Source organism: Anabrus simplex, chromosome 1, assembly GCF_040414725.1.
Source record: "Anabrus simplex isolate iqAnaSimp1 chromosome 1, ASM4041472v1, whole genome shotgun sequence".
NCBI lineage: Eukaryota > Metazoa > Arthropoda > Insecta > Orthoptera > Tettigoniidae > Anabrus > Anabrus simplex.
The window spans coordinates 626,489,070-626,515,218 of NC_090265.1; the positions used below are offsets into that span (position 1 = coordinate 626,489,070).

General features: G+C 39.0%; 1 protein-coding gene across 1 annotated transcript in view; it reads right to left on the reverse strand.

Moving 5' to 3' along the window:
• The window catches only part of LOC136871249 (pro-neuregulin-2, membrane-bound isoform), a 198,264-nt gene that overhangs the window by 42,481 nt on the left and 129,634 nt on the right, over positions 1-26,149 (reverse strand). The window contains exon 4 of the mRNA XM_067144968.2: positions 25,649-25,707. Within this exon, the coding sequence (XP_067001069.1) occupies positions 25,649-25,707 (59 nt within the window). The remainder of the gene's footprint in view (positions 1-25,648; positions 25,708-26,149) is intronic.

A 26,149-nucleotide genomic window follows, 5' to 3' on the forward strand; every position in this document is an offset into this window, starting at 1 on the left:
TCCCATTGATGCTTAATGTAACAACATAAGATTCCAAACAATAATGCTGCATCATAAAGATTGTCGCTCGATCCTTGACTTGGCCGGTTTTGAATTCACTGGCTGCATGACTTGGCCGATTCTGTTGCACGACCGAGAATTCAGTGCTCTATAACATGAAGACATGGACGATTTTAAAGCATATTCTTGTTTCACCTGATAGTGCTATACTTCTACTTCAAATTTATAACCTTAACTCATTTTCGTAAATTTTGTGACTTGGCCGGTTTTGATACTAGACGCCTCATAATCTCATACATTTTGTTTGTGTCCTAAGTAGAGGAAGTATGTACGTAGAAAAATGTTATTTGACTGAGATGAAATTTTAGAAATGAATGCTTGTGATTAACTTAACAATACAGTGATGTATTTTGATAAAGAGTCTTTGAAACATAATTACCTAAGAAGGATGATAAGTATCACTGCTTCTTATTGCAAAATAAAGCTAGGTAGAAGATGTATTTTACTTGGCATTTTGCTGTATGTTAGTTAGGAATAAGTGAATACTGCAATTACTTTTACTTCCAGAGTTAAAACGTACGATCAGACAACCTTACAGGGGAAGTGCACCGCAAACTTTAACGACTCTAATGAAAGTATAATAATTCAGCGTAAAGAGGCAATTAAAAAATCGTTTCCACCATCTACATGAGTGGGAAGGTGTTGCAATTACAGCTAAAACAGAGATAAATATTGTTCTTTATAAAGAAACCTATTCAAAATAGTTTTCTTCGAAAAATAATATTATATAGCATATATATATATTAAAGCTAAAACATGTTTGTTTACAAGGGAGATAAGCAAGCAAATCAGAACAGCTTCCACAGAGCGAACTACGATCGGGCAAATAGGAAGACGGATTATATAGGATAGCAGGCTAATGATATTTTTGTTTTGTTTTTACAATTTGTTTTACGTCGCACCGACACAGATAGGTCTTATGGTGACGATGGGATAGGAAAGAGCTGGGAGTGGGACGTAAGCTACTGTGGCTGATAGCTACGTAACCCAAAACGTGCGGCCACTTGCTCGGTAAATGATATTTTCTCTGTCCATTATCAACAATATGGAAGATTCAGCACTCCGTAATGTATTTTGATTTCGTGTTTAAAATAATATTTTGGATAGCATGACAGCAAAATTAAGGGGAGGAAATGAAATAAGTGGAATTATGATGCCCATTTTTTAAATAAAATGTGTACATTGTTAGCTCCGTGGTTAGTCTCTCTCGTAGTTAAATGAGTGAGCCTGATGTCCTTGACGCGAGAGTATACAAAATTATAACTGATTAGACGTCGCATTGGAGACAAGATGGCTAGAGTGCAACTTGGGTTGCATCGGATGAAACTAGAACATCCACCGCGATCAACAATCCTATACAAAAACTATTTTTTCTGAGCGAGGACGTTTCAGGACAAGTTCGGCTCGCCAGATGCAGGTCTTTTTGATTTGACGTCCGTAGGCGACCTGCGTGTCGTGATAAGGATGAAATGATGATGAAGACGACACATACACCCAGTCCCCAGGCCAGCGAAATTAACCAATTATGTTTAAAATTCCCGATCCTGCCGGGAATCGAACCCGGGACCCCTGTGATCAAAGGCCAGCATGCTAACCATTTAGCCATGGAACCGGACGTTGTAATACTGAAACTTCATTACTTTTTTCCTGTTTCTACATACTGTCCTCAATTCTTAATTGTTTACACCTAGAACAAATCTTACACAGCCTCTCAAGAAATCAAATAAGTATATTCTTTTTTCTTTCTCGTTTTGCTCCAATTATTATATGATTCCTCAACAGAGGTGCATCGTTGATGATGAAAGCTTACTACTGAATATTATATTGGGTTCTTTTTCTGTATTTCGAGACTACAGGGGGATTGTATGTAATAAAGCCGGACGCCAATCAAACGGGTTTGTCACATTTGAACACCCTGAAATTCCATCGACTTCAGGTGGAAACGAACCTGTTATCATTCGTTCAGGACAACGGCTGTCACTCAGGTCAGCAATTAATCTATTTACTAATCGACTGGCAAACTCCCATTGCATTGGAAGTAAATATAATTGCGTCACATTTTCTGGCGCATTGTCCTCCGTTTCTCGTTCCTGTGCTATATATATATTTTTTTTTTTGCTATTGGCTTTACGTCGCACCGACACAGATATGTCTTATGGCGACGATGGGACAGGAAAGGGCTAGGACTGAGAAGGAAGTGGCCGTGGCCTTAATTAAGGTACAGCCTCAGCATTTGCCTGGTATGAAAATGGGAAACCACGGAAAACCATCTTCAGGGCTGCCGACAGTGGGATTCGAACCTACTATCTCCCGAATACTGGATACTGGCCGCACTTAAGCGACTGCAGCTATCGAGCTCGGTTCTCGTTCCTGTGTTTCACGTCAATCACATGTAAACATTTACGTGGATATGGACTAAACTGAGGTACATGGAATTTCGAAACTTTTACACGTGTACGTATACATGAGTCCGCCTCTGTGGTGTAGTGGTTAGCGTGATTAGCTGCCATCCGCGGAGGTCCGGGTTCGATTCCCGGCTCTGCCACGAAATTTGAAGTGGTACGAGGGCTGGAACGGGGTCCACTCAGCCTCGGAAAGTCAACTGAGTAGAGGTGGGTTCGATTCCCACCTCAGCCATCCTGGAAGTGGTTTTCAGTGGTTTCCCACTTCTCCTCCAGGCGAATGCCGGGATGGTACCTAACTTAAGGCCACGGCCGCTTCCTTCCCTCTTCCTTGCCTATCCCTTCCAATCTTCCCATCCCTCCACAAGGCCCCTGTTCAGTATAGCAGGTGAGGCCGCCTGGGCGAGGTACTGGTCATTCTCCCCAGTTGTATCCCCCGACCAAGAGTCTGAAGCTCCAGGACACTGCCTTTGTGGCGGTAGAGGTGGGATCCCTCGCTGAGTCCGAGGGAAAAACCGAACCTGGAGGGTAAACAGATGATGATGATGATGACGTCTACATGAGCCTCACGAAGTACAGAGATAGCTATTCCAAAATGTGTCAGTCATTTGGCGGAAGTAGTTGGTGGGGATTGGGATTGGGGTGGGGGTGGGGGTGATTTGATTTAACGAAACGAGTCATTAATCTATTATTTTTCATAGATGTATCAAGAGCATATTCAGAATGTTTCTCGAAGGAAGGGAAATTTCGTCTCATTAATAAAATTCAGCATACATTTACAGAATCCTGTGTCAAAACAAACTTTCAGATCTCATAACATGTATTGAGTAATTCATATTGGAATTGCTTACTTCAATTAAATGGACTTAAGACATTATGGTTACACAATATCAAACATAACCCGTTGTGAATTTGTATCTTCACAAACCTAAATATAGTTTTAATCCCAATAAAAATATTTAAATATAAAGGGAATTCAATTGAAATCAAGCTGGCTATTTTTCACCACTTACAGAAAGTTCGTCCATCATATTATACTTGTTACTGCATGAGGTATGTCGAAATAGCAGTAGTATTTACAATTTGGTATTACTCTTGTAATATTTAAGGGTTACCTAGCCGAGTCGCAAGGACATGGGTTTAATTCCCCGTTAGAAAGTGAAAAATTTTAGATAGATTTCCACTGCTGGAGAGTCATATGGTCCTAAAGTTGTCTCAGCATACACCAGAAATGAGTACCAGGCTAATTCCTAGGAAGAAAGGTGGCCAGGTATGGAGCGAACAACTCTATTCGACTTAGTGCTGCGGTAATGAATAATGGTAATCTTCACCTTCGACTCTTCCAAAGGCCTTCATGGCTTATACGGAGATAATTTATTTATTTCTTTTTTTTTACAATATCAGAATGTATAAGAATATTTGAAAAGTGAAGTAAAAAATTACTGTTCTTTTAGAAGTTATATTTTTCTCTTGTGTAGGGGACCTTTCGGAACGTGAGTGTTGCAGCAGCATAATTAGTCCTTCGTCAGAGCTATACTGTCCGAGTTATAATATACAAAGACTTGCATTATTTCGTGCAGGTTTTCGTTTAGTTACACTTGCTCAAGTGGTTGACTTACTTTTATTTTTAACGTCTATATTATTCTTGCGTGGCAGTAAAGTTTATCAACTGAAACTTACTGTTTAGTAATTACTGTATTCTCATGTTATAACAACGAGAGATCTCCTTAGACTAAATCATTGCCACTGGAGTGTAATAAACACATCACAGAACATGACCATCTTTCTTCTTAATATCTGAGATACCAGTGGTAAAATGAAATGTCGTATGGCTTTTAGTGCCGGGATATCCCAGGACGGGTTCGGCTCGCCAAGGTGCAGGTCTTTCCATTTGACACCCGTAGGCAACCTGCGCGCCGTGATGAGGATGAAATTATGATGAAGACAACACATACACCCAGCCCCGTGCCGTAGGAATTTACCAATTAAGGTTAAAATCCCCGACCCGGCCGGGAATCAAACCAGGGACCCTCTGAATCGAAGGCCAGTACACTGACCGTTCAGCCAACGAGTCGGATACCAGTGGTAGATATTGAATAATGAGGTATAATTTCATTTACTATGATATCATTTAGGACTCGCACTCTTCTGCATCTACGACTTGGCTGTTCTTCTCTCCTCGCTACTGCTCAGGATTCGAGTATCATGAGAATAATTACCGATCTATTCGATGCTGTGAGATGATTGTATCCAGTCCACCTCCCATTCTGCATACATATTTCGGTTAAAGCCAGTCCCTACTCCCCCTCCCCTCTCTCTTTCTCTCATCAAGAAATGAAATAGAGTTCAATCTGAAGATCATCTATAGAAGAAGTTGAAGTCGTGTACCTTTCTTCTCGAGGACTGCACGGTCTTTCTCTTAAACACTCAAACCCATGCAAATGAATACACATCTAGAATTATGTAGAAATAGTCTCAAAGTTGTGTGCTAAAATCCCTTTTCAGCCATTATGGTACTTAGAAGAGGACGAAAATTATGGTAGCCTCGATATACTCAATGGTATAGAAGAGTGCAGCTGGAGACCTCGGGTTCGATTACTGGTCAGTCCAAGGATTTCATCCTGGACAGAGTAGGGACCGTAGAGCATATATTCACAAGGATTTATTGTGTTTTTTGGAGTATACTATCCGCCCCACTCCCTCTCGAATTACTTCCCACATATTGACGAACACTGCGAACACCGAGGGAGTTTGCCATACGGTTAGGGCCGCGCAGCAGCGAGCTTGGGTTCGGGAGCTAGTGGGTTCGAATCCCACCGTCGTAAGCCCAGAATATAGTTTTCCGTGATTTTCCATGTTCAAATCAGGCAATATACTGGGACTGTACCTTAATTAATGCCCCACGGCCGCTACCTTCCCTATCGTATTCTTCTGTAGCAGAAATCCTTCGATGTGTTAGTGTGACCTTAAACCACAAATAAATAAATAAATAAATAAATAAATAAATAAATAAATAAATAAATAAATAAATAAATAAATAAATAAATAAATAAATAAATAAATAAATAAATAAATAAATAAATAAATAAATAAATAAATAAACCACTATCAGCCAAATCAATCATTAAAAGATATGGCCTCTAAGTCATAGATTCAAATACGCTTGTTTTCTCCAAGTGGTATGGCTTTGTGCGGTTCTCTGCCAGGTGATATCGGCAATCTTCCTGATATCTCTGTCCTATGCCTTTGCTGGCGGGATGTAGTGTTTACAGTGCACTATGTCTTCTGGTATGGGCTAGAGTAAATTTGTTACTTTCATTGAACCTGTCTCAGTCTCATCTTTGGCTTTGACAATATGAAAGTGACCGGGGTATGAGGTATACAGTCAGTCCCTGTTATGAATGGTGTGAAAATATCGTTCAGGGGGTCGGTTGGTGCATCCATTTCAGTGGGCTTGGCAGACTGATATGCAATAGCAACTTGTGGCTCAGTGAGGAAAGCAACAGGAAACTACCTCACTCAGCATTTCGCTGGTATGCCTCTTCAGTGACACCTGTTGGTGGAGCTGTAGAGGATCAAACCAGCCTTCGGGCTGAATACCGAACATACAACATACATCTCTGTCCCATCTGTCTGGTGGTCTTCCTCTAGGCCTCTGATGTTCTTTCGGACTTCATTCCAGCACTAGCTTAGTCCATTTTTCATCATAATGTCGCGCAACATGGCCAGCCCACTGCCATTTTAAAGAGCATACTCTCTCCAAGATGTCCTTAGCTTCAGTGATCGATCGAATGTCATCTGCTCTTTTCAGATCTTTCCCTGTATAGCCCAGCATTGCCCTCTACATGGCTCTCTGAGATGCCCTAAGATTTCCTTTCGTAAACTTGTTAATGTCCAAGTCTCACAACCATATGTTAAAACATGAAGAATGCAATAATCAAAAACTGATTTCTTCAAATTTACCGGCATTTTTTTAAAATCTAAAAACTGGCGAATTCCTTCCAAAAAGCTTGCCATAAATAAATAATTCATCAGTACCTTCCTTACACGAGAAGTCTACTGCGGAGATCGAGTTTTTCGCCTATTTCTCGTCAAAGACTCAAAATTACTGGTCATTTTGGCAACCGCGCGTATATGTAATTATTCGGAGTAATAAAGCATTCAGTGGCAACGTGTGCCGAAGGAAAATGTCAGCATACGAGGCCATAATATAACTTTTGTTTACAGTTGGCCAAAGTGCAATAAGTCTTTGTTAGTTCACCAAGTTATTACTGCCCAGAAATCATTTTATGCTTCTCCAGCTGCGTTTCGTAACCTTGGTATTTTTTACGAATCTTTCTTTAGCTGTCATAAATTTCATTCTTATGCACAGATTTAATTCTATTCATTATTGTTGACTCTAGTAATTACTTTCATACATATCTTTTCCGTGGAGATAGGATTGGTTTTAGAAGTGAAGTGTTTAATAGCACAATTTATTAATTCAAATTAAGTTTTGTGAAATGTGAAGCTAATCATGTTTGATGTTTTTACAGCTCTGGCGCATTTTCAAATGAGGTCATTCGCCTCTACATAAAGCCATTTCACGTGGTCTATAAAACCATAAAAGTAAACTGAGTGGAACAACGAACACTTTTCTAGTACCAGTATTTACTGTTACATTACTATTTCCTTCCTCTATCATAATCTGATTTCTTGGTGATTTAAAATTCAATAATGGGTCATTATTATCCGCAACTGCGTGTGAGACAGCACTAACTTGGCCAGGAAACGCAATATATTTTGGCCACTAAAAAAGGTTGAACAGGAAAAGAATCCTTAATCATGTCCAACGTAAGGGCGGTGACTCCTTCAAACTCATACAGTTTCGAAAAACATATAGCCTGCGGTGTTGTTAAAATTGCTAGGTCACCACCCATATATGGGGAAAGTAGGCTATTTAACATCCGGTTATCCTAAGAAAAGTAAGTTACTCATCGACAACATGGTCATGTGCTCAAAACAATTGCGCCACATACTTTTGGGTCCGGAGAGGCGGCAAGCGCAACGGGTGACGTCATCCTTTGCCACAGGGTATCAGAGGTAGTTGCGCGCAATCACCATCCTGTGCATTAGTCCCTGGGCCACGTCCCCAGAGTTAGTCCCGTAAGCCCAATGTATAATGTCCATCTTGCGCACTTGATACTGTGTCTGCTCGCAGGAGTTAAACCCATACAACCAATGTATAGCAGCCATATTACACATTTGATATTGTGTCAGCTCCCACTATTTTACATTACTACCATGTTTTTTAAGGATGGCCTTGTCCGTGACTGTAAATTATTTATTTATGAGGTAGTAAAAACTGTTACTAGTCACAATTTTTATTAAACGATTTACTCCACAGCGCATTTCGGAGACTTTGCTCCATCATCAGGTGGTGAAATGGTGACATAATTGTTGTTCTACTTGATATACAATTGTTTTCAAAGAATGTTATATTGTTGTTTTTACAGGTAAGATCTAAGCCCATTATGAATTTACTTTTATCTATGTTGGCTGGATTATAGGTGTGCGTAGTCTCGGAAATATACAGTTGCTGCCAAAAGCTTAATATTGTTACGTGCCAGCGCTGTGGTAGCCCTTTTCTGGTACTTCGTGGAAGAGACTAGTGAGACAGACGACTGGGAAACTCGCAGCTAGCCTGGAGAGTATGGGTGGCCTTTTCGTGTATTGTTCTCTTCGTCTGGTTTCCCCGTGCGTTTTTGCTGGATGTAATGGGAATATTCTGGTACTCATCACCCGAGTTATAACAAAGGAGGCTAGCCGCGAATAGTGACGTCAATGTTGGAGTCGGAGTTGGACTCTGTGTTTTGGGTTTCGGTGGCTGGGTGGAGGGCGACAACGGCGTTGTTGCGTCGGAACGTCGAGTAAGTAGCTGGACTGAGGACGGGTGTTGGCTACCATCATTGTCCCACCGGAGTCAGAGTATCGTAGCGTACGGATCGGAAGACTGTGTATTACCTTACAGTATTCGTGTGTGTGTGTGTGTGTGTGTGCGCGCCACTGTGGACGGAGGACGGTCGCCGAGTCTGTGACTGGAGTAGTTATAGGGAGTAACTGAAGCGGTGTTAATGGTCGTTGTGAGGAGTATTGTCCTGCTGTTTAACACTGTTGAGCTGTTGCTGTTTAGTTGTTTCACCGTGTGAATTACTTGACTGTCTCTGGAGTCGAACCAAAGAACAGTCATCGTGTGTCGTGTCGTGTGGCCAATGGCCCTGTGTTCAAACCTAACTGTCTGCTCGCAGCTGCTATGTGGGGTGCTTGGAACTGGTGAGGAAGTGAAAGTATGGCGAGCGTGTCAATGGAATTATAGTCCTCTCAAGTAATACCAACGAGTCGGACTACCTGCTGTGTAAAGAGGACAGAGACTTGTAAACAGCCAGAAATTAGTGTGATCATTCATGGCTGAATATAATGTGTGTGTGTGCATTTATTGGAACATCCTGAAATAAATTAGAGTGATAAAACCGGTGTTTTATTCGTAACAATATTGTTTTTAAATATTTATTTTCAATGTTATCACTGAGCACGTGTTGAGTATCTATTAATTGATGTCTATACATTTATAGAGTTTTCATAATGCTCAGTTTTGTCCATTTTGGATGTGTGTGTGTGTGTGTGTGTAAAATGGTAAGAAAACACAGAAAATGAATATTTAACTAACTATGTTCATGTTTAGCAGCAACTGTATATTTCTGAAACTACACCCACCTACAGTTCTCCCAATACAGATGTATTAAATTCATAATGTACATAGCTCTTACTCTCGAATGTAATAAATAATTGTATATAAAAAGTAAAGCAACAACTATATGTTATCATTTTCACCATCTACGCGTAATGGAGTGACTAGTAACTGTTTACATCATTATTCATAAACAGTAATTTTTAACCTTACCATACTGAGTATTAAGCATGAGCTTTAGTGTATATTTAAAACGGTAGCCTAATCCGAAGCATCTTGTAATACGAGTCAAGGAGCCATTTTAAGTCCATGGCGTAGGAAGCCATTTTCAGTCCCAGACACGAGAAGCCATTTTCAGTCCGTAATGTCCGTACGTCTGGGATGTCCAGCCAAAACTACGGCACGCAGAGATCTGAGATTTTTAACATACGAGTGTACAGCATTTCACCGATCACGCAGAGCTGTGTCAAAGAGCAATTCTTGCTCCAGGAAAAGAAGCTGCGAACGTCATCAACAAACAACTTGTACTGATGCGATTTATATAAAAACGATAAGCGTTAATAAATAGGCCCATAATGTTTTTATATTTAGCTTTTAAGTAAGTGGTTTAAAAACGTCTGACGGTTTAATTAATAAACGTGGGTGAATCTGCGGGTACATGCTGGTACACATCTCGCATATATAATAAGCATATTTTAGGAAATTAAAATAATTTTCTAAAAAAAGAAGTACCGAGCTCGATAGCTGCAGTCGCTTAAGTGCGGCCAGTATCCAGTAATCGGGAGATAGTGGGTTCGAGCCCCACTGTCGGCAGCCCTGAAAAAGGCTTTCCGTGGTTTCCCATTTTCACACCAGGCAAATGCCGGGGCTGTACCTTAATTAAGGCCACGGCCGCTTCCTTCCAATTCCTAGGCCTTTCCTATCCCATCGTCGCCGTAAGACATATCTGTGTCAGTGCGACGTAAAGCAAATAGAAAAAAAATCCTACAATTGAGGGACGGCCGCAGTTCTGCAGCCTTTACGAACGATTCATTATTGGTCCCAGGCTATCACTTCACAAGTTGTCCGGCTCCATGGCTAAATGGTTAGCGTGTTGGCCTTTGGTCACAGGGGTCCCGGGTTCGATTCCCGGCAGGGTCGGGAATTTTAACCATCATTGGTTAATTTAACTGGCACTGGGGCTGGGTGTATGTGTCGTCTTCATCATCATTTCATCCTCATCACGACGCGCAGGTCACCTACGGGTGTCAAATCGAATGACCTGCACCTGGCGAGCCGAACATGACCTCGGACACTCCCGGCACTAAGGGTCGTATTCATGAACGAGACTTTGACTTAGACTTAGACTTAGAACACGGTAAGTCGCCATTTCCATTTCATAATCGCTACTTGGAGGTAAGTAAACTTAGATGGCGACTTTACTTCCAAGTCGCCGATGTTCCGTACTTAAGTAGACTCTGAGATCAGAAAAATAATAAAGTGGCAGATATTGCTGATGTAGTTAATTTTGTAGACGAAATTGAAGAGATCCAGGAAATTATTCAGTACGTTGTGCCTAATCCTCGGCGTATTATAAGAGATGCACGGAACCCAGTTCAATTTTATACAGAAAATGAGTTCAGAAAACGATATAGATTCGATAAACGTACAGTATTAGATGTACTAACGATGTTTGAAGACGAATTACAGAAACATAATAATCGAGGATCACCCATACCTCCAATGATACAGTTGCTAATTTCGTTAAGATTTTTTTTTGCTGTTTGCTTTACGTCACATAGATACAGATAAGTCTTACGGCGATGATGGGATAGGAAAGACCAAGGAATGGGTAGAAAGCGGCCGTGGCCTTAATAAAGGTACAGACCTCCAGCATTTGCCTGGTTTGAAAATGGGAAACCACGGGAAACAATCTTCAGGGCTGCCGACAGTGGGGTTCGAACCTACTATGTCCCGAATGCAAGCTCACAGCCGCGCGCCCCTAACCGCACGGACAAATCGCCCGGTCGTTAAGATATTATGCTACACGTAAGAGTAAAATTATTGTTAATTTAGCGCACAGTCTTTGTACTTTCTACTCATCATGTTATCTAGTTAGGTTAAGGGATGATCAGTAACGGTACAGATTAATGCATTCTTATAGTAAATACAAAAGCCTTTCACACTTCAATGGTTTTCAGGTAAATTCCAAATTGATTCCGCTGATTTACGAGGAGTAAGCCAGCCCTCAGTATGTAGAATAATCAGAAGAATATCGATCCTGACTGCCGGAAAGAGACCACAGTTTGTTTCGTTCCCAAATGAAGCTGGATGTCGAACTAATGCGCGACGTGTGTATGAAAGATCCCGTTTCCCTGGAGTGGTTGGAGCTATTGATTCCACCCATGTACCAATAATAAGCCCAGGTGGCAACCATGCTGAGGTTTTCCGTAATAGGAAAGGGATTTTGAGTTTCAATTGTCAGGGCATAGTCAACCACGAGATGAAGTTTATTGATTTCGATTTCAACTATAGGCTATCTTTCTTCTCTTTCACTAGTTCTAGGAACATAGTTGTTAGCAAGGATCATGTAAGAGTTGTTAGCCTTTCATAGTTGTTGAAGGCTGGCAATTTTTTCTTTCCATCCATCGTCGAGAAATAAAAATTAACTGTATTAACTGGATTTGATTGAGTTTAGAGTCTATAACGCAAGAAACAGCTGAATTTCTTCTTCTTCTTCTTTATTAAGAAAAAACATTGAGTGATGGGAGATGCTACACTGCTCTTCCATTGTTTTCATTGCCAACTTCATATCTAATTCTTCACATCGTAACTTACCAAAGTCTACTTACGCCAGAGTCTACTTTGTAAAAGTTGCGTCTATGAAACAGACTTCCACGAAACTCAACTAAGTGAACTTACGTAAGTCGAAGTCAAAGTCTCGTTCATGAATACGACCCTAAAAGCCATACGCCATTTCATTTTTACTTCACAAGTTCTGAGTCATTGAGGGATAAACCACTTAGGGAGAGCTATAGGCTTTTTGCATATGTAAGAAATTTCTGATATTTGTTTTAAGGCAACGGCCATGGTGACCTATATCTGACGGAGCTTCTTAGAAAGTGCGTATTGTCAGGGTTTATTTAACTTTTCTTTTTTCTCCCAGTTGGAGCGTGACTTGACTCTGCTATAAATCAGAGTGATTCACACTCACTACACAGGCAGGGTATGGCTATGACTTGGGTTGGCAAGCCCGGAGCAAGAGATCACGGACCTTCAGAAACCTAATACCCCTACTAGGCCGCAATCCGGAGAAAAATTTGCATGGACAGTTGAAGCATGACTTCTACGAACTCTCGCGAACAGATTTTTCTTCAGAACCAAAGCTGGAGATGACAGGTGCCCGAGAATTCGTCAATTACAACCAACGTTTCTTCACAGTGCATGAATATATAATATGTTAAGTGAGAATACAAAACACGTAGTATTACTACAGGTATACTATAACTTAGAACAATCCATACCCAATATGGAAGTGTAACAGAGGTAATAATCCATAAGAATAGGTTATATCCACCGCACTTTGAACAATTATGTTTAGTGATTCTGCAAGGTCTGTATACGTCCGAGAAAATTACAGAATATACTTGATATTGGAAATAACTTAGTAAACCGTAAGTCTTGTTACATTCATAAAGAAAACTTAGTAAAATAAAGTCATTTTAATCCCACAGAACTCCTAAGATTATTATGCAACTGATCCTCCTCAAAGGTGCAAGTCAGTCCCTCGTAGTGCCAGTTCTAAGCTCAGAATGAGGAAGAGTGTGAATCGCTGGTTTTTAAGTAGTGAAGGGTTCTTTAATGTCAAGAAGGTGCAGATGTTAAAACTCGAGAAACGATCAAGTTGACAGTACAGCTGTCAAGTCAATGTAATTAAAAAATCCTAGCCTGCATTGAGAACAGGGAGGGCAAGCATTAGACGCTGTGATATAGGGTATACTTCATAAATACCGAGTTCTGGTCCTCCAGTTTTGAGATTAGATGAGGGACGAACGGCCTTACCCTAGGAGGAAGGCTACTATTGACAATTCAAGGAAATGGAATCGAGAGCGTTTTGAAGTCATACTGGATCAGCTAGAGAGGAAATTTGAGAGAAAGTTGGAGTTTATACAAGGAGAAGCTTACAAGTTTGATATGAGTAAAGGGGGACAGTCCAATAAAAAAAGTGTAAAATCATTGCCTTCTTATTCAGCTTACATTTTTAAAAATAACATAATATAAATGCACTAGACTTTACATCATTAACATTTTAGGAAAAATGCCCTAGATTTCTTCTCAGGACTATTTCAATATCTAGTTGGGCAGCAATCCTCTTGGCCGGCCAAGGTCCTAATGAGCTGTTGCGTTTGTTTGTTTGTTTGTTTATATGATCAGTCAACGACGACAACCTGTTTCATTCATCAAGGCGATATTGTCAGGAGTCTGCTCGGGCAACTCACTGCAGTACAGAGTCAACGCGATGCCTTCTTACGAGATGATGGTCTTAAACGCAGCTGTACCAACAATCGAGTCTGTATATTCATAAGGCGACATGCGTTCATAGGAAAGGTCACAGTTGTTTGTGTACCGACTTTGAACATCATCTTTTTATTCTGTAACTTTTTCTGTTAACATTCGATCATCAACTATGCGGATGTTTTATAAGGTGGCTGATGTGTCTCGTATGCCAAAATAAAGATGCTGTATCTCGTTAACATGGCTGACACCAATATCACTATCGTATGGATGTTAACTATGGCTATAACTTCTAACATTCTGCCACTATATACGAATCGATCCTTTCAGAAAGAGCGTAAGTCGGTTTTAGACCAAAATAAGTTAGGAGTGTATTCGTATACTGCAACGATAAATAGGTACACTTTTCTCCTCCTCCTTCTTCTTATTCTTCTACCACTATTCCCACATATGTGGAATCTCCGGGTGCGTACTCTGTAGCATATGTGGCTTTGGAGCGGTTTTACACCCGAATGCCCTTCCTGACGCCAATCCTATGTGGAGGGATGTAACACTATTGCGTGTTTCCTGTGGCGGTTGGTAGTTCGGCGTGTTGTGTAATTATGAAGAGAAGAGTGTTGGGACAAAAACCCAGTCCCCGAGCTGGAAGAATTAATGAAACACGATTAAAATCCCGGACCCAGCCGAGAATCGAAACCGGGACCCAAATACGATACACTTTTCGCTGCAGAAATAAAATATGGCAGGTTTTATTTCTCCCGTTTGCTATTTCTTGACGGGTGTAGTATTTTTGCATGTTTCTTGGCATAGACCACAGCAAATTGTAGCTCCCCGTTTAGTCTTCAATCTAACAGCGGGGTCTAAAATATATCACTCGCTCTCATTTTATGGTAAACATTTCAGCCATTCTGGGTGCTTCCGTTTGTTGCAAAGGCACGGATATCTCCTTTGAAAGAAAAAATGCTTTGGATAATTACTGCCGCGATACGTGCCGTTATAGTGTGATCTATAATATCCCGCAGAGCTTCACTAAACCGGTAGGATCCACGACCCGAGAAAAGGTCTCGATCACACCGCACCACATGCTGAGGACAAACTTAGTACGACGTATCATGGTGGTGATTGTAGTTTCAAAGGATGATGATGATGATGATGATGATGATGCTTGTTGTTTAGAGGGGCCTAACATCGAGGTCATCGGCCCCTAATGGTACGAAATGAAGTGACAACCAAAAGTTCAAAAAATCCACTGACCAAAAGAAATAAAAATGTCATGAAAAATGAATGGATGGACATGAAACCCCCCCCCCCAAAACAAGAAACTGACCAAGGGACCACTTATGAAGCACAGTCCGGAATCGATTATGCTTGATGTCTAAAGGGGTCTAAAAACCAGGTCTAAGGCCCCTCAGTATGGTACATGTCGCGAGTAAAGTAGAACCATGATATTTCTCAAGCTGCGGTACTAATCAAAAGTAGCGTAAACTCACGGTGTTCCAAACATTAAGGTACTACTCAAAGTATTGCACGTCGTAAAGGTAACGCAGACCTATGGTGTTTTTCACACAATGGCGCCACTCATAGCCAACGCAAACCGACGAGGTTCCTCACCTATAGGTGTACTAATCACGGGCGCCGGCATTCCCGTGGTGTTCCTCACATAGTGGGTACTAATCACTGGCAACGCAGACCCACGGTGTCGCTCATATAGTGGTACAACTCACAGGCAACGCCCAGACCCGTGGTGTTGCTCACTTGCGTACGACTCACGAGTACTGGAAAACCACACTGAACCCCGCTTGAGTGCTACGAATCACAAAACTATTGAGTACCTAACAGAGTGGTACTACTCGCAAGGAAAAGCGACCCATGATGCTCTCCGCGTGGTGGTACTAATCACAAGTAGTTTCATGGTTCAAAGACAATCATCCCTTGGTCGCCCCTTTTAGTCGCCTATTACGACAGGCAGGGGATACCATGGGTGAATTCTTCGTCTGCCTCTCCCACCAACAGGGGGTTAGTTTCAAAGGTAAGTACAACTAAGTAACTATCCTCATGTATTACAACACCGGGCGAATTGGCCGTTCGGTTCGAATCCCACTGTCGGCAGCCCTCAAGATGGTTTTCAGTGGTTTCCCATTTTCACACCAGGCAAATGCTGGGTCTGTACCTTAATTAAGGCCACGGCCGCTTCCTTCCCACTCCTATCCCATCATCGCCAAGAGACCTATCTGTGTCGATGCGACGTAGAACAAATATTTAAAATAAATAACTTTTTTTTGGTTAAGAAGTATACATTTAGACAAATACAATAAGCTAGCTCTGCACTGTAGACCCATAAAATAGCCTATACATTTAATACATAACAGTATAGTGTAAATTTAAAAAAAATGTATGCATCTACAAAACACCAATACAGGCGTGAGCATCTGCCTGTCTACTAATATTGTAGTATACTGAAAACAGTTCCGAAATATGACTTTTCATACAGAATATCCCATACGCTGCGACCGAGTTTCGGAGGAAATTAGTGAGAATATTTCCATTATCATACCTTGCTGCCACCTCTTCCCCTCCTTCCACACACATACCCACAACCTACTTTTATTATAGACTATTATACATTGCAACTATCAGTTAGTTGTAGGTTGGCTGAAGAATACAGAAGTTTCGAGAACAACACATCAATTCTATACACCAACAAGAACAGCTTCACAATTACAATATGAATTTTACTGAAGACAGAGATGAAAAGTTTTATGACACACTCTTCACTGTGTGTTTTAAGACGTTTTCCAATGATTTACTAATCATGTAAGGCTAATGATGGCAATCAATCAATCAATCAATCAATCAATCAATCAATCAATCAATCAATCAATCAATCAATCAATCAATCAATCAATCAATCCTGATCTGCATTTAGGGCGGTCGCCCAGGTGGCAGATTCCCTATCTGTTGTTTTCTAGCCTTTTGTTAAATGATTGAAAAGAAATTGGAAATTTATTGAACATCTTCCTTGGTAAATTATTCCAAGGCCTCGCTCCCCTTCCTATAAACGAATATTTGACCCAATTTTTTCTCTTGAATTCCAACTTTACCTTCATATTGTGATCTTTCCTACATTTAAAGACACCACTCAAACTTATTCGTCTACTAATGTCATTCCGCGCCATCTCCCCAATGACAGCTCGGAACATACCGCTTAGTCGAGCAGCTTGTCTTCTTTATCCAAAGTCTTCCCAGTCAAAACTTTGCAACATTTTAGTAACGCTACTCTTTTGCCGGAAATTACCCAGAACAAATCGAGCAGCTTTTCTTTGGATTTTTTTCCATTTCTTGAATCAAGTAATCCTGGTGAGGGCCCCATACACTGGACCGTTAGACTTACATGTCCTCTGCTTTACATCCTTACTACAACCCGTAAACACCCTCAGAACCATGTGCAGAGATCTGTACACTTTATTTACAATCCCATTTATGTGATTACCCCAATTAAGATCTTTTATTATATTAACTTCTAGGTACTTACAAGATTCCCATAAGGAGATTTCACCCCATCAACTCAGTAATTAAAACTGAGAGGATTTTTCCTATTTGTGAAACTCACAACCTGACTTTAATTCCGTTTATCCTCATACCATTGCGCACTGTCCATCACACAACATTATCGAGGTCATTTTTCAGTTGCTCACAATCTTGTATGTTATTTGTTACTTTATACAGAATAACATCATCCACAAAAACCGCAAAAATGACTGCAAATGGTCGAAACGTGTACCTAAAATATAACACGACTATACTTATTTTTAAATTGTTCAAGTATTAGTTAAAAAGGTATTGGAAAGGTGGACCAAAAAGCAAATTTTGTATGATTTGTAAGTCAACAAGGAACCACAATGAAATTCATTCTTTGCAAGGTCGCATGTATCAAATTCAGAGGGAATTTCATGCTTAGAAAGATATACCAATAGGCCTACTTCAGAAATTAAATTAAAAGGCAAATAAGAGAGATTGTACTTGATTGTACATGACTGTTAATGTTTTGTGATCATAGTCACGGTACCTACAACTTTACTTGGAATCCAGACCACAGTGATGCGAGTTTTCATTTCAAACTCCCACTTGCATTGGCCGGATTCGAACGAAGACCGTACTGGTGAGAATTCTCTAACGATGTCTGTTAGGCATTATAGCCAACATAAATTAAATTGTGATTATAACATTTATGGGTGCCTATTATATAATGACTAACTAAATAAATAAGTAGATAAATAAATAAACAAACAAATGCATAAATAAACAAATATCTTCAATATGTGCACTGAGAAAAATCGACGGTTGATGCAAATAATGAGATGGATAGAAATATTAGAAAAACATTAATGTTATGAAGAATAATGAACCCAAACACCGGCGTGCACATGCAAGAGGAAGCCATAGTTTACTACCTACCTGTTTTAAAGGACGGTGATGAGTTAGTTTCTGTTCTCAGAACACACGTCTGTTGGTAGAGTACTCATCAGGCTGGGATGAAACTGCAGCCTCTACAATATCGTGGCGGACTATTTTCTTCAGGCATCCTTCAATTAGCTCTAGGCAAATACCGGGATGGTACTTTGTGTGAAGTTCCGAGACATGTATAAGACTCTAGCTTCATAGCTTTTCAGTTAATGTGATTTAGGAATTCTGGAACTTGTAAAGTTTATAGATTAATTATTTATTTGGTCAGTTTCATTGTTTAAATGACTACAATGACTGATTTAGAACTTTTTCGATGGTATTTTGAAGAAACATAATACAGTATACCAAGTATAACATTATGAATATTTATTTCCTGGTCAGAGCTGGGGTATACAAGTTAGCTCCTATTGACCAATATGCGTTTAGGCCCTGGGTCATGTGGTCCCATCACGTATTTGGTACAAGTTTTTAAGTGGTTTTCTATGGTTATATGGTATCATCAAGATCAAGTGGTCAGAGATAACGAACACGATGTTTGAAAACCACTAAAAATAAATACAACAAAAAATACGTTTTCACCGAACTAACAATCTAGGATTTGTCTGTGATGACTTTTTTACTTATAAGATAGTTGTCTTAGCCCATATTAGTCCACATTCAAATCTCCCTCTCGAGATTACAAAAAGACGAACAAATGCATCAGATTATTTCAATAATCTGGCAAGCAACTCTATACCCAAAGAATTCTATGTGGGTTTTTTCGTACGCGGCTGCTTAGACGAGGTGGTAAAAATCTGCTCAGTTTAGCCGGAAGGACGTAGTTTCGATTCACCATCATTCGACAAATTTAGAGACGAGATTTTCACTTCTGGAAACACTCATGACCCTGAGGCTACTCCAAACGTGAGTGCCTGGAGGAGAAGTGGTCGGGCGCAGAGCTACCAATTTACGAATAGTGGAAGCCTTTGCCCTCCGTACCTCCAAGGGCCTTTGTTGCCTACACGGAGATAGGTTTACTCTGGATATATTTTCGTAAGTATCTACCGTAAATCCTTCTAATATTAGGATACATCAGTTAGAATTTACTAAAAAAAATTTCTGTACGTTTCAGGTGTGGCAATTACGGACCCTTTAGCTGGATATTACACAGCTCCACTTGTCGAGTTTTCCCTATTATTCTTCCTGTCCAGGTTCCTTTGGAAAACTCATTTCAGTTACAAACTTGATGGTATGTATAATCTTTCATCTTCCTCTTTCATAGTTCACCCAACTTCCTTTAACCAGGAACTTCATTCTTCAAGAGCCTGTTATGTGCTGGACAGTATTGACACAATGACCAGTCGTCCATTTAGAAATAACCTACAGTATAATGCATGATGAAATACACGTATATCTGCCTTCAACCATAGATTGCAATACACACCTTTGATCTTTTATAACTGTGAACAAAAGAAGTAGAAGTTCCGTAGCATAAACCATTGTCTATTAAAGGGAGGATAACTTACCTATCACCGCCATTCGTGGAGCAGATGATGTGGGTGTGTCTGACCTCAGAATGTTAGTAAGTTTATTAACATAATGATTGTATATATTCAGCTTTTAATGTAAATGAATAGCCAACATGCAAAAGAACATTATATTGAATGTTATTAAATAATTTAACACTAGGAAAACGTATTAAAATGACTTTATAAGTTATGAATGAATGATCAGTGATTTTACTGGGTGGAAATTAGTGTAATATTTAGGAAAGGAAAGCATTATTTTTGTTTATTGTTTGAATGAGTTTCCTAACATATTATATAACTCAATATAATTATCAATATGTTTAGTTTATACATGTATTTTGCTTCTCACCATGGGGACTACGGTTCGAATCCTGAGCAATGCATTTGGAATTTCTGAAATGAAAAGATGAGTCCCTGTGGTATAGATTCCATGTAAAAGCTAGAAGTCCCGTGGCTATGACCGTGGTTTTAACAGTCACGTAAAATGGTGAGCTTACTTTTTTGAAGAATTACTAGTTAGTTAAACATTATATTTTGAACGGAAAGTAACACTGCTAATGTACTGGAATGAAGCTCAAATCAGGTCCCTAAATAAAAATGTGAAAAAAACCCTTCTAAATCTAGTAATAAATTCACTCACGGTAGTGGACAAAAATGTGTACTGTTAGTGCAAATATTTAAAAAATAAAACAACTAACTCCTCCTGGGAATGGATGCTGCAGATGTTTCAAAACTATCATGTTAATTTCTTGATAAATATTTATAGATGAATATCATTTGACTTCAGCTCTCTGAGTACAAGTCATCTGAACTGACGCCATCTAAGAGGCTTGAAAGTGAATTTCAACGTTCCATTTTACTATAGCAGATAACACAGAAACCTGAATTTAATTGGCGACCTATTTCTGAGTTTTAATTAATTTTACCTAGTACATACCGGATGTGTCGCCAAACATCCTTTACATGCCGACATATCATACGATTTCCTCCCTACAACAAATATGACCACCCGTTCCTGGTTTGAACCCGCGATCATAGGATCCACACAACCACCGATCTACTCAGGGTGCTATCTGACAAATATATAATAAAACTGATTTACATGTACAGTTTTTAATAAAACGAAACAGATCTTCCATAATAATTTTCAGCTAAGCCGTTCATTAATTATGTTCGAAATCATTCAATACCATTGTGTTTATATTAATAATGCATATATAAACTTTGTATTTATTTTTCCAGTCTGATCCAAAGTCTATTTACCAAAGTGGCAAAGAATAAATAATAATAATAATAAAAAGTGTCTTATAAAATGAAATCACTAGTTGTAATAAATAGTTTGCCATGGAATTCATATAAATGGTGTTTGAGAATGGCTACCTAATATGTTATAATTATGTTTACAACCATGTTCTGAATGCACTTCTCATTTGCACGATATACTCCATTAAACAGAATATTTCGCAGTTGTTCCCTTCGAGAGTCTCGCAAATTTTTTTCTTTACCAACAGGTGTGAGAAGTGCTAACTAAATAAATAAGAAAATAACGTATGAGAGACAAAACTAAACAAGAATCTGCCTGAATCCAAGCATTGGAGGATGAGTTCTTCCATTCTTTCTGTGTTACCTCTATATATTTCAAATAAGGGAAACTTTAAGAAGCATTTCCAAAAATTGAGGGTAGCAATATAAACATATGATGACTATCATAATGAAAGAAAGTAATAAAACTTATTTTAGGGATTAATTTTCTTCTTCTGTTCTGTCCTCATTCTTGTAGAATAGGGCCTATCAAACACCCAAAATCTCACGCGTGCAAACCGAGGCGCAGAGGATCTGTGCATCGTGCATTAGTTCGTTTTGTCTCAGAGTGATTCGGCTAAGCTCGGATGAACTCTTCTCGGATGGTGGAGCGCTGCAGAGCAAGTGATGAAGGGGGAGACAGGCGGAGCGAGCGAGACAGGGGTAGGGAAATAGAGGGACAGTGCTATTGCTCAAAATAGAGGAGTGGGGCTCTGCACTCTGGTAAGCCTAGCCAAGTTGTCTTTTGCACCTTGCGCTGCGCAATGCACTGGTGCATGAACCCTGAGAGGCCCTGGTGTAGATTACTCTTCTAAGAGTTTTATTTTCTAGTTAGTCTCTGCTATGGTGTCCCTGATTCTCTCCCGATCTATTTCCTCCATCTAGCTCGGGGTATTTCTTCCTTTTCTCCCTTTTCTCTCTGGGAGTCCAATCCAGTCAGGCAAGTGACCATTAATTTGTTTTATTGCACGAGGAGTCTAATATCACCTCATCTTCTGATATCGTCACAGTTCATTTACAGAGTTCTCTACAATTTCAGGAAATTTTAGGGACATCTTCACGGCAATTCTTACAAATTCGTAATAAAGAATAATTTATATCAAACAATTGTGTTTAACGTGTCTCAGGTTAGAGCTTCTCATCTCAATCACTATCATGTTTCATTTTGTTTAAGCATTCTACTTTCGAATAGATGTTCCTGAAGAATCTATCTCGTAAAATACCGTAAAGGGCTATACATTAATCTTTGAATAGGGAAGAAATAAAATAAAATGTTATTTTTTCACATAATAGACATAATAATTGAGATCATTATTTTGCAAGTTTCATGAAAACATTATAATTTTAATAATTACGAGGTATAAGGGACTTCTACTGACTGTGTTGAAAGTGCGCATCTAGTGTTCGAGATCAAAGGTAACTTAATTGGTAATAAAATCGTGGGATTTATTAAAATATAACTTAAATTATTACGTAAAGATGGAGGTATACAAGGTATATATATAACTATTAAACGCTATGCTACGTGACTTTATAAATGGTTTGAGTTCTTTGTAATATATTACCAAATATAATGAGTCTTTATCAAAATTCGGGTTAGTGTATAAAACCATGGTTATTAGGTTAAAGCCAAACATGTTAGGTAGTTCATTTGAGAATGGAGAATGGAATGGGAAGGTTTGCTTTGCCCATTACCAAAATGGAAATAAAAAGTACTACAATGTTTGAAAAAAGCAGCGGCAAGCCGTGTTTTATGTAAATAAAATGGTGTCATTTTGCACAAAATAAATAATGTATATAAATAAAACTTTGTATACGATGCCATTTGTATTTTACAATGTCTGGAGCCATGTATTCTATGTAATAGAAACCTTCTCACAACAAATATAGGACCTGCCACCTATTTAGTGTTACTAGTATATTAATGTAATTTGTCGTTACATTGATATACATGTAGTTGAAATGTAATAGAGTGAATTCAATCAGAACGGGCCAATAAATATAGATGGATGTAATATACAGAAACAGAGCTACATGTAAACACAAAAGATGTCTATATATCATAGTAGTACTAATAAAATTTGTGCTTATTGGAAAGAAGTTATTTTTTGTTAGAGGAGAATGAATGAAATCACAAACCAACTTGCTACTGTAGTCTTTATTATGTTCAAAATGTATTCAAAAATTTGGTCAGTCACAAAGTAGAAATGCAGTAAGAAATATTATTTGGAAAGATTTCTAAAAGAGACTGGCAATAAGGTGAGTTTCTCTAAGTAAATAAGTTTCTTGGTAAAAACAGAAAATAAATGCATTATTGAGGGTAACTCACCTAAGTTTTTCACCTCAGATATCTTCTGACTAGTTGCAGATTGCTAAGGGTGGTATTCAGCTATGAGAATGACAAGAAAGGGCAGATGAATAAACGAGTAATATATGTCCCGTGTTTTAATCAGCGCTTAGGAAGCGTTGCAAAGTTACTGTGTCGCGTACACACAGTTGTTCATAGGTAACCACATTCAACGACGCAATTATTCTCTCAGTCGGACATGCATCACTGGTAAAATGGGCTGCTGAAATGTGTACATTTTCAAATTTGGTGCCGTCAGGTGTTATTAGCCGGAAGGTCAAAGGGGCAAGGGCTACAAATGAATCACACCGCATGTTGATGCCTCCGAAGAGAGTAAACATGCAGTTTCAGACACATCACCATCCTCATGCCTTCAGCGTTCAGAATGTTGATTTCGTACGTGAAGGACTCATTGAATGGTAAACCTCCAAAAACGTTTTAAGGTACAAATAGTAATTTACATTCGCTCTTCACTTCCGACGTCAACGGGAAGACATAGAGAGGGTGATGCTTCAAAGGTGGTTTGCTTGTTTGTTTGTTTGTTTGTTTGTTCACTCGCCCTATTAACACCAACACGAGGTGTAAGTCATACGTAAACTATGTATTCCTAATCTACGGGCTACTAACTCCTGACGTCGCCAAATTTGAAAACGTGCAGTCTTCAACACTTTTTTTCCGTCAATGCTACATGTCTGACTATGAAAATTATTGCATTACTGAATGTGGATGCCTACGAACAACTACGTTCGTGACAGAAATGGATTTAGTTCCATTTAGAAAGAGTAACTTGACATCACTGCCTCGGTACTTATTAAAGCACCGGACACACATTGAACGTTCTGTCATATGCTCCCTACTGTTATTCACCGAGATAAAAACCACCTATCACTGTCGTATAGGCTACTAGTCGGAAGATATTTCAGACGAAAAACTTTAGGAGACCACCCTATACAAGGTGTTCGGACATTCCCATTACAAACTCTTCGGGCTTATGGAAAGGAGTGAGTAGATAACCTTTCGGACATACATTCATGCACGAAAACGCAGAGTTTGCGTGCTATATTTACAACAAATGCAAAGGAAGTGTTGTTCAGGGTAACGGAGCAATTCAACAGATACCAGGTGTGATTTAGCGACAGTATCAGAACACGATTCATAGGTAGAATGTTCGCATCGAAGGTGGTGGTCACTACATTGAAGAGCTGTTGTAGAGGATTAGAATGATAACCATAATTTGAATAAAAGAAAACAAATTCTTTATTTTATGTAGAAACATTTGTTAATGCGACAAAATGAATGTTTCTTTCTTGTTACCCTTGACAATGGACATTGCTATCAAATTAATGAATGTTAGTTTGTTTGAAATGCAATTAACTGAGCCACAACCATTTAAATGTCTATTTCTCCTCCACCCAGCAGAACCGGGAGATTAAAACACTTGATTTGAAGTTGTTGTACATGAAGCACGGAAATCGTACTTTTCCTGACATCGATACCTATCCAAAACTTTATTAACACAGTCCCGTCTACAAGCCATGGAGATTTGTAATGGAAATAACTGAACACACTGTATAAGTGCGTTTCTTTGCTTATGGATTTTGACTGGTAGAAGTCTCTAGAGAAATATCTTCTGTTTGATTTACATACCTATCCATAAACCAATGGGGTTGAGGAGGGCGTTCTTTGCGCGATCGTCACATCATCATCTGCAGCATCGTGTAGATCTCGTTGATCTTGTCGGTGAACTCCAGCAATCACCTTTTGCACTAGTATTCTTTTTAAAGTTTATATTACAAACTCTTAAATAGTTCAATAATACTCGATATTATTTGGTTTTGATTTTTGTTTTCGCTTCGACGACCCTGTGTTAACATACTCAGCATTTCACTGAAGCACCAGCAAACTTTGGTTCCCTATAATCGCGCTTCTTTCTTTAGGCCATAATTTGGTCTCATAAAAAAGCAAACAATATATTAATGTTAATTTTTGTTGTTCTAAACTCGCATCATCCTAATTTGTTGTGAGTTGGATAGATCTATAAAGTAATATCATTTTTGGTAAATAAGATTAACAATAAATAATTATATAAAAAGCTAAAAGCCCAACTGAAAATTATTTTTAAAATAATAAAAAACAGCAACAGGTTAAGCAACCGATTTCTCCTTTCATTTTAGGTATACAGCAACAATAGTGTTTCGAGTATCTTAAGAAAATTCTTTGGTTTTATTATTTAATTCTTACTGTCTTGTTCATTTTTATTTAATTTTTTAATTTTTTCTGATTTAGCAATAATACTTGGCATGATGATTGTATTTACAGAAATAAGACATATGCCTGTACGTACTAGCCGTATTGAGAGCGTCTTTATGGTCGCAGCGTTGGCCCTTGAATCCTTCTGCACAACTGTAAAGAGAAAGAAAATAATATGTAAGTATAAATGACAAGGTATACTTTGAAATAAAAGGAAACATGATAGTCAGGTTGGATCAAAAAACAATGTGCTTACTACATTTTTGGCATACAAAATATTTCTATACTTTTTTCAGGCGGAGGTCATACTTTTCAGGGACGACTTCATTAAAATAATTTTTCAGTTTATAAATCTGTCAAACACAATTTGCACATTTATAAAAAAACAAGTATATCTTGAAAATTATAGTCGCGACGAATAAGGAAGGTTTGAAAGAGAAACTAGAAGCCAAGAAAAGGGAGATTCTGAGAAAAGTCCTGGGCACTGACAAAGATGGGCAAATACAGAAGACGGCATGACCATGAACTGTATTTACACGCAAAGAAGGTAAGGACTCCATCCGAAAAAGGAGTAAAATAGTTTACTTTGTTGAAA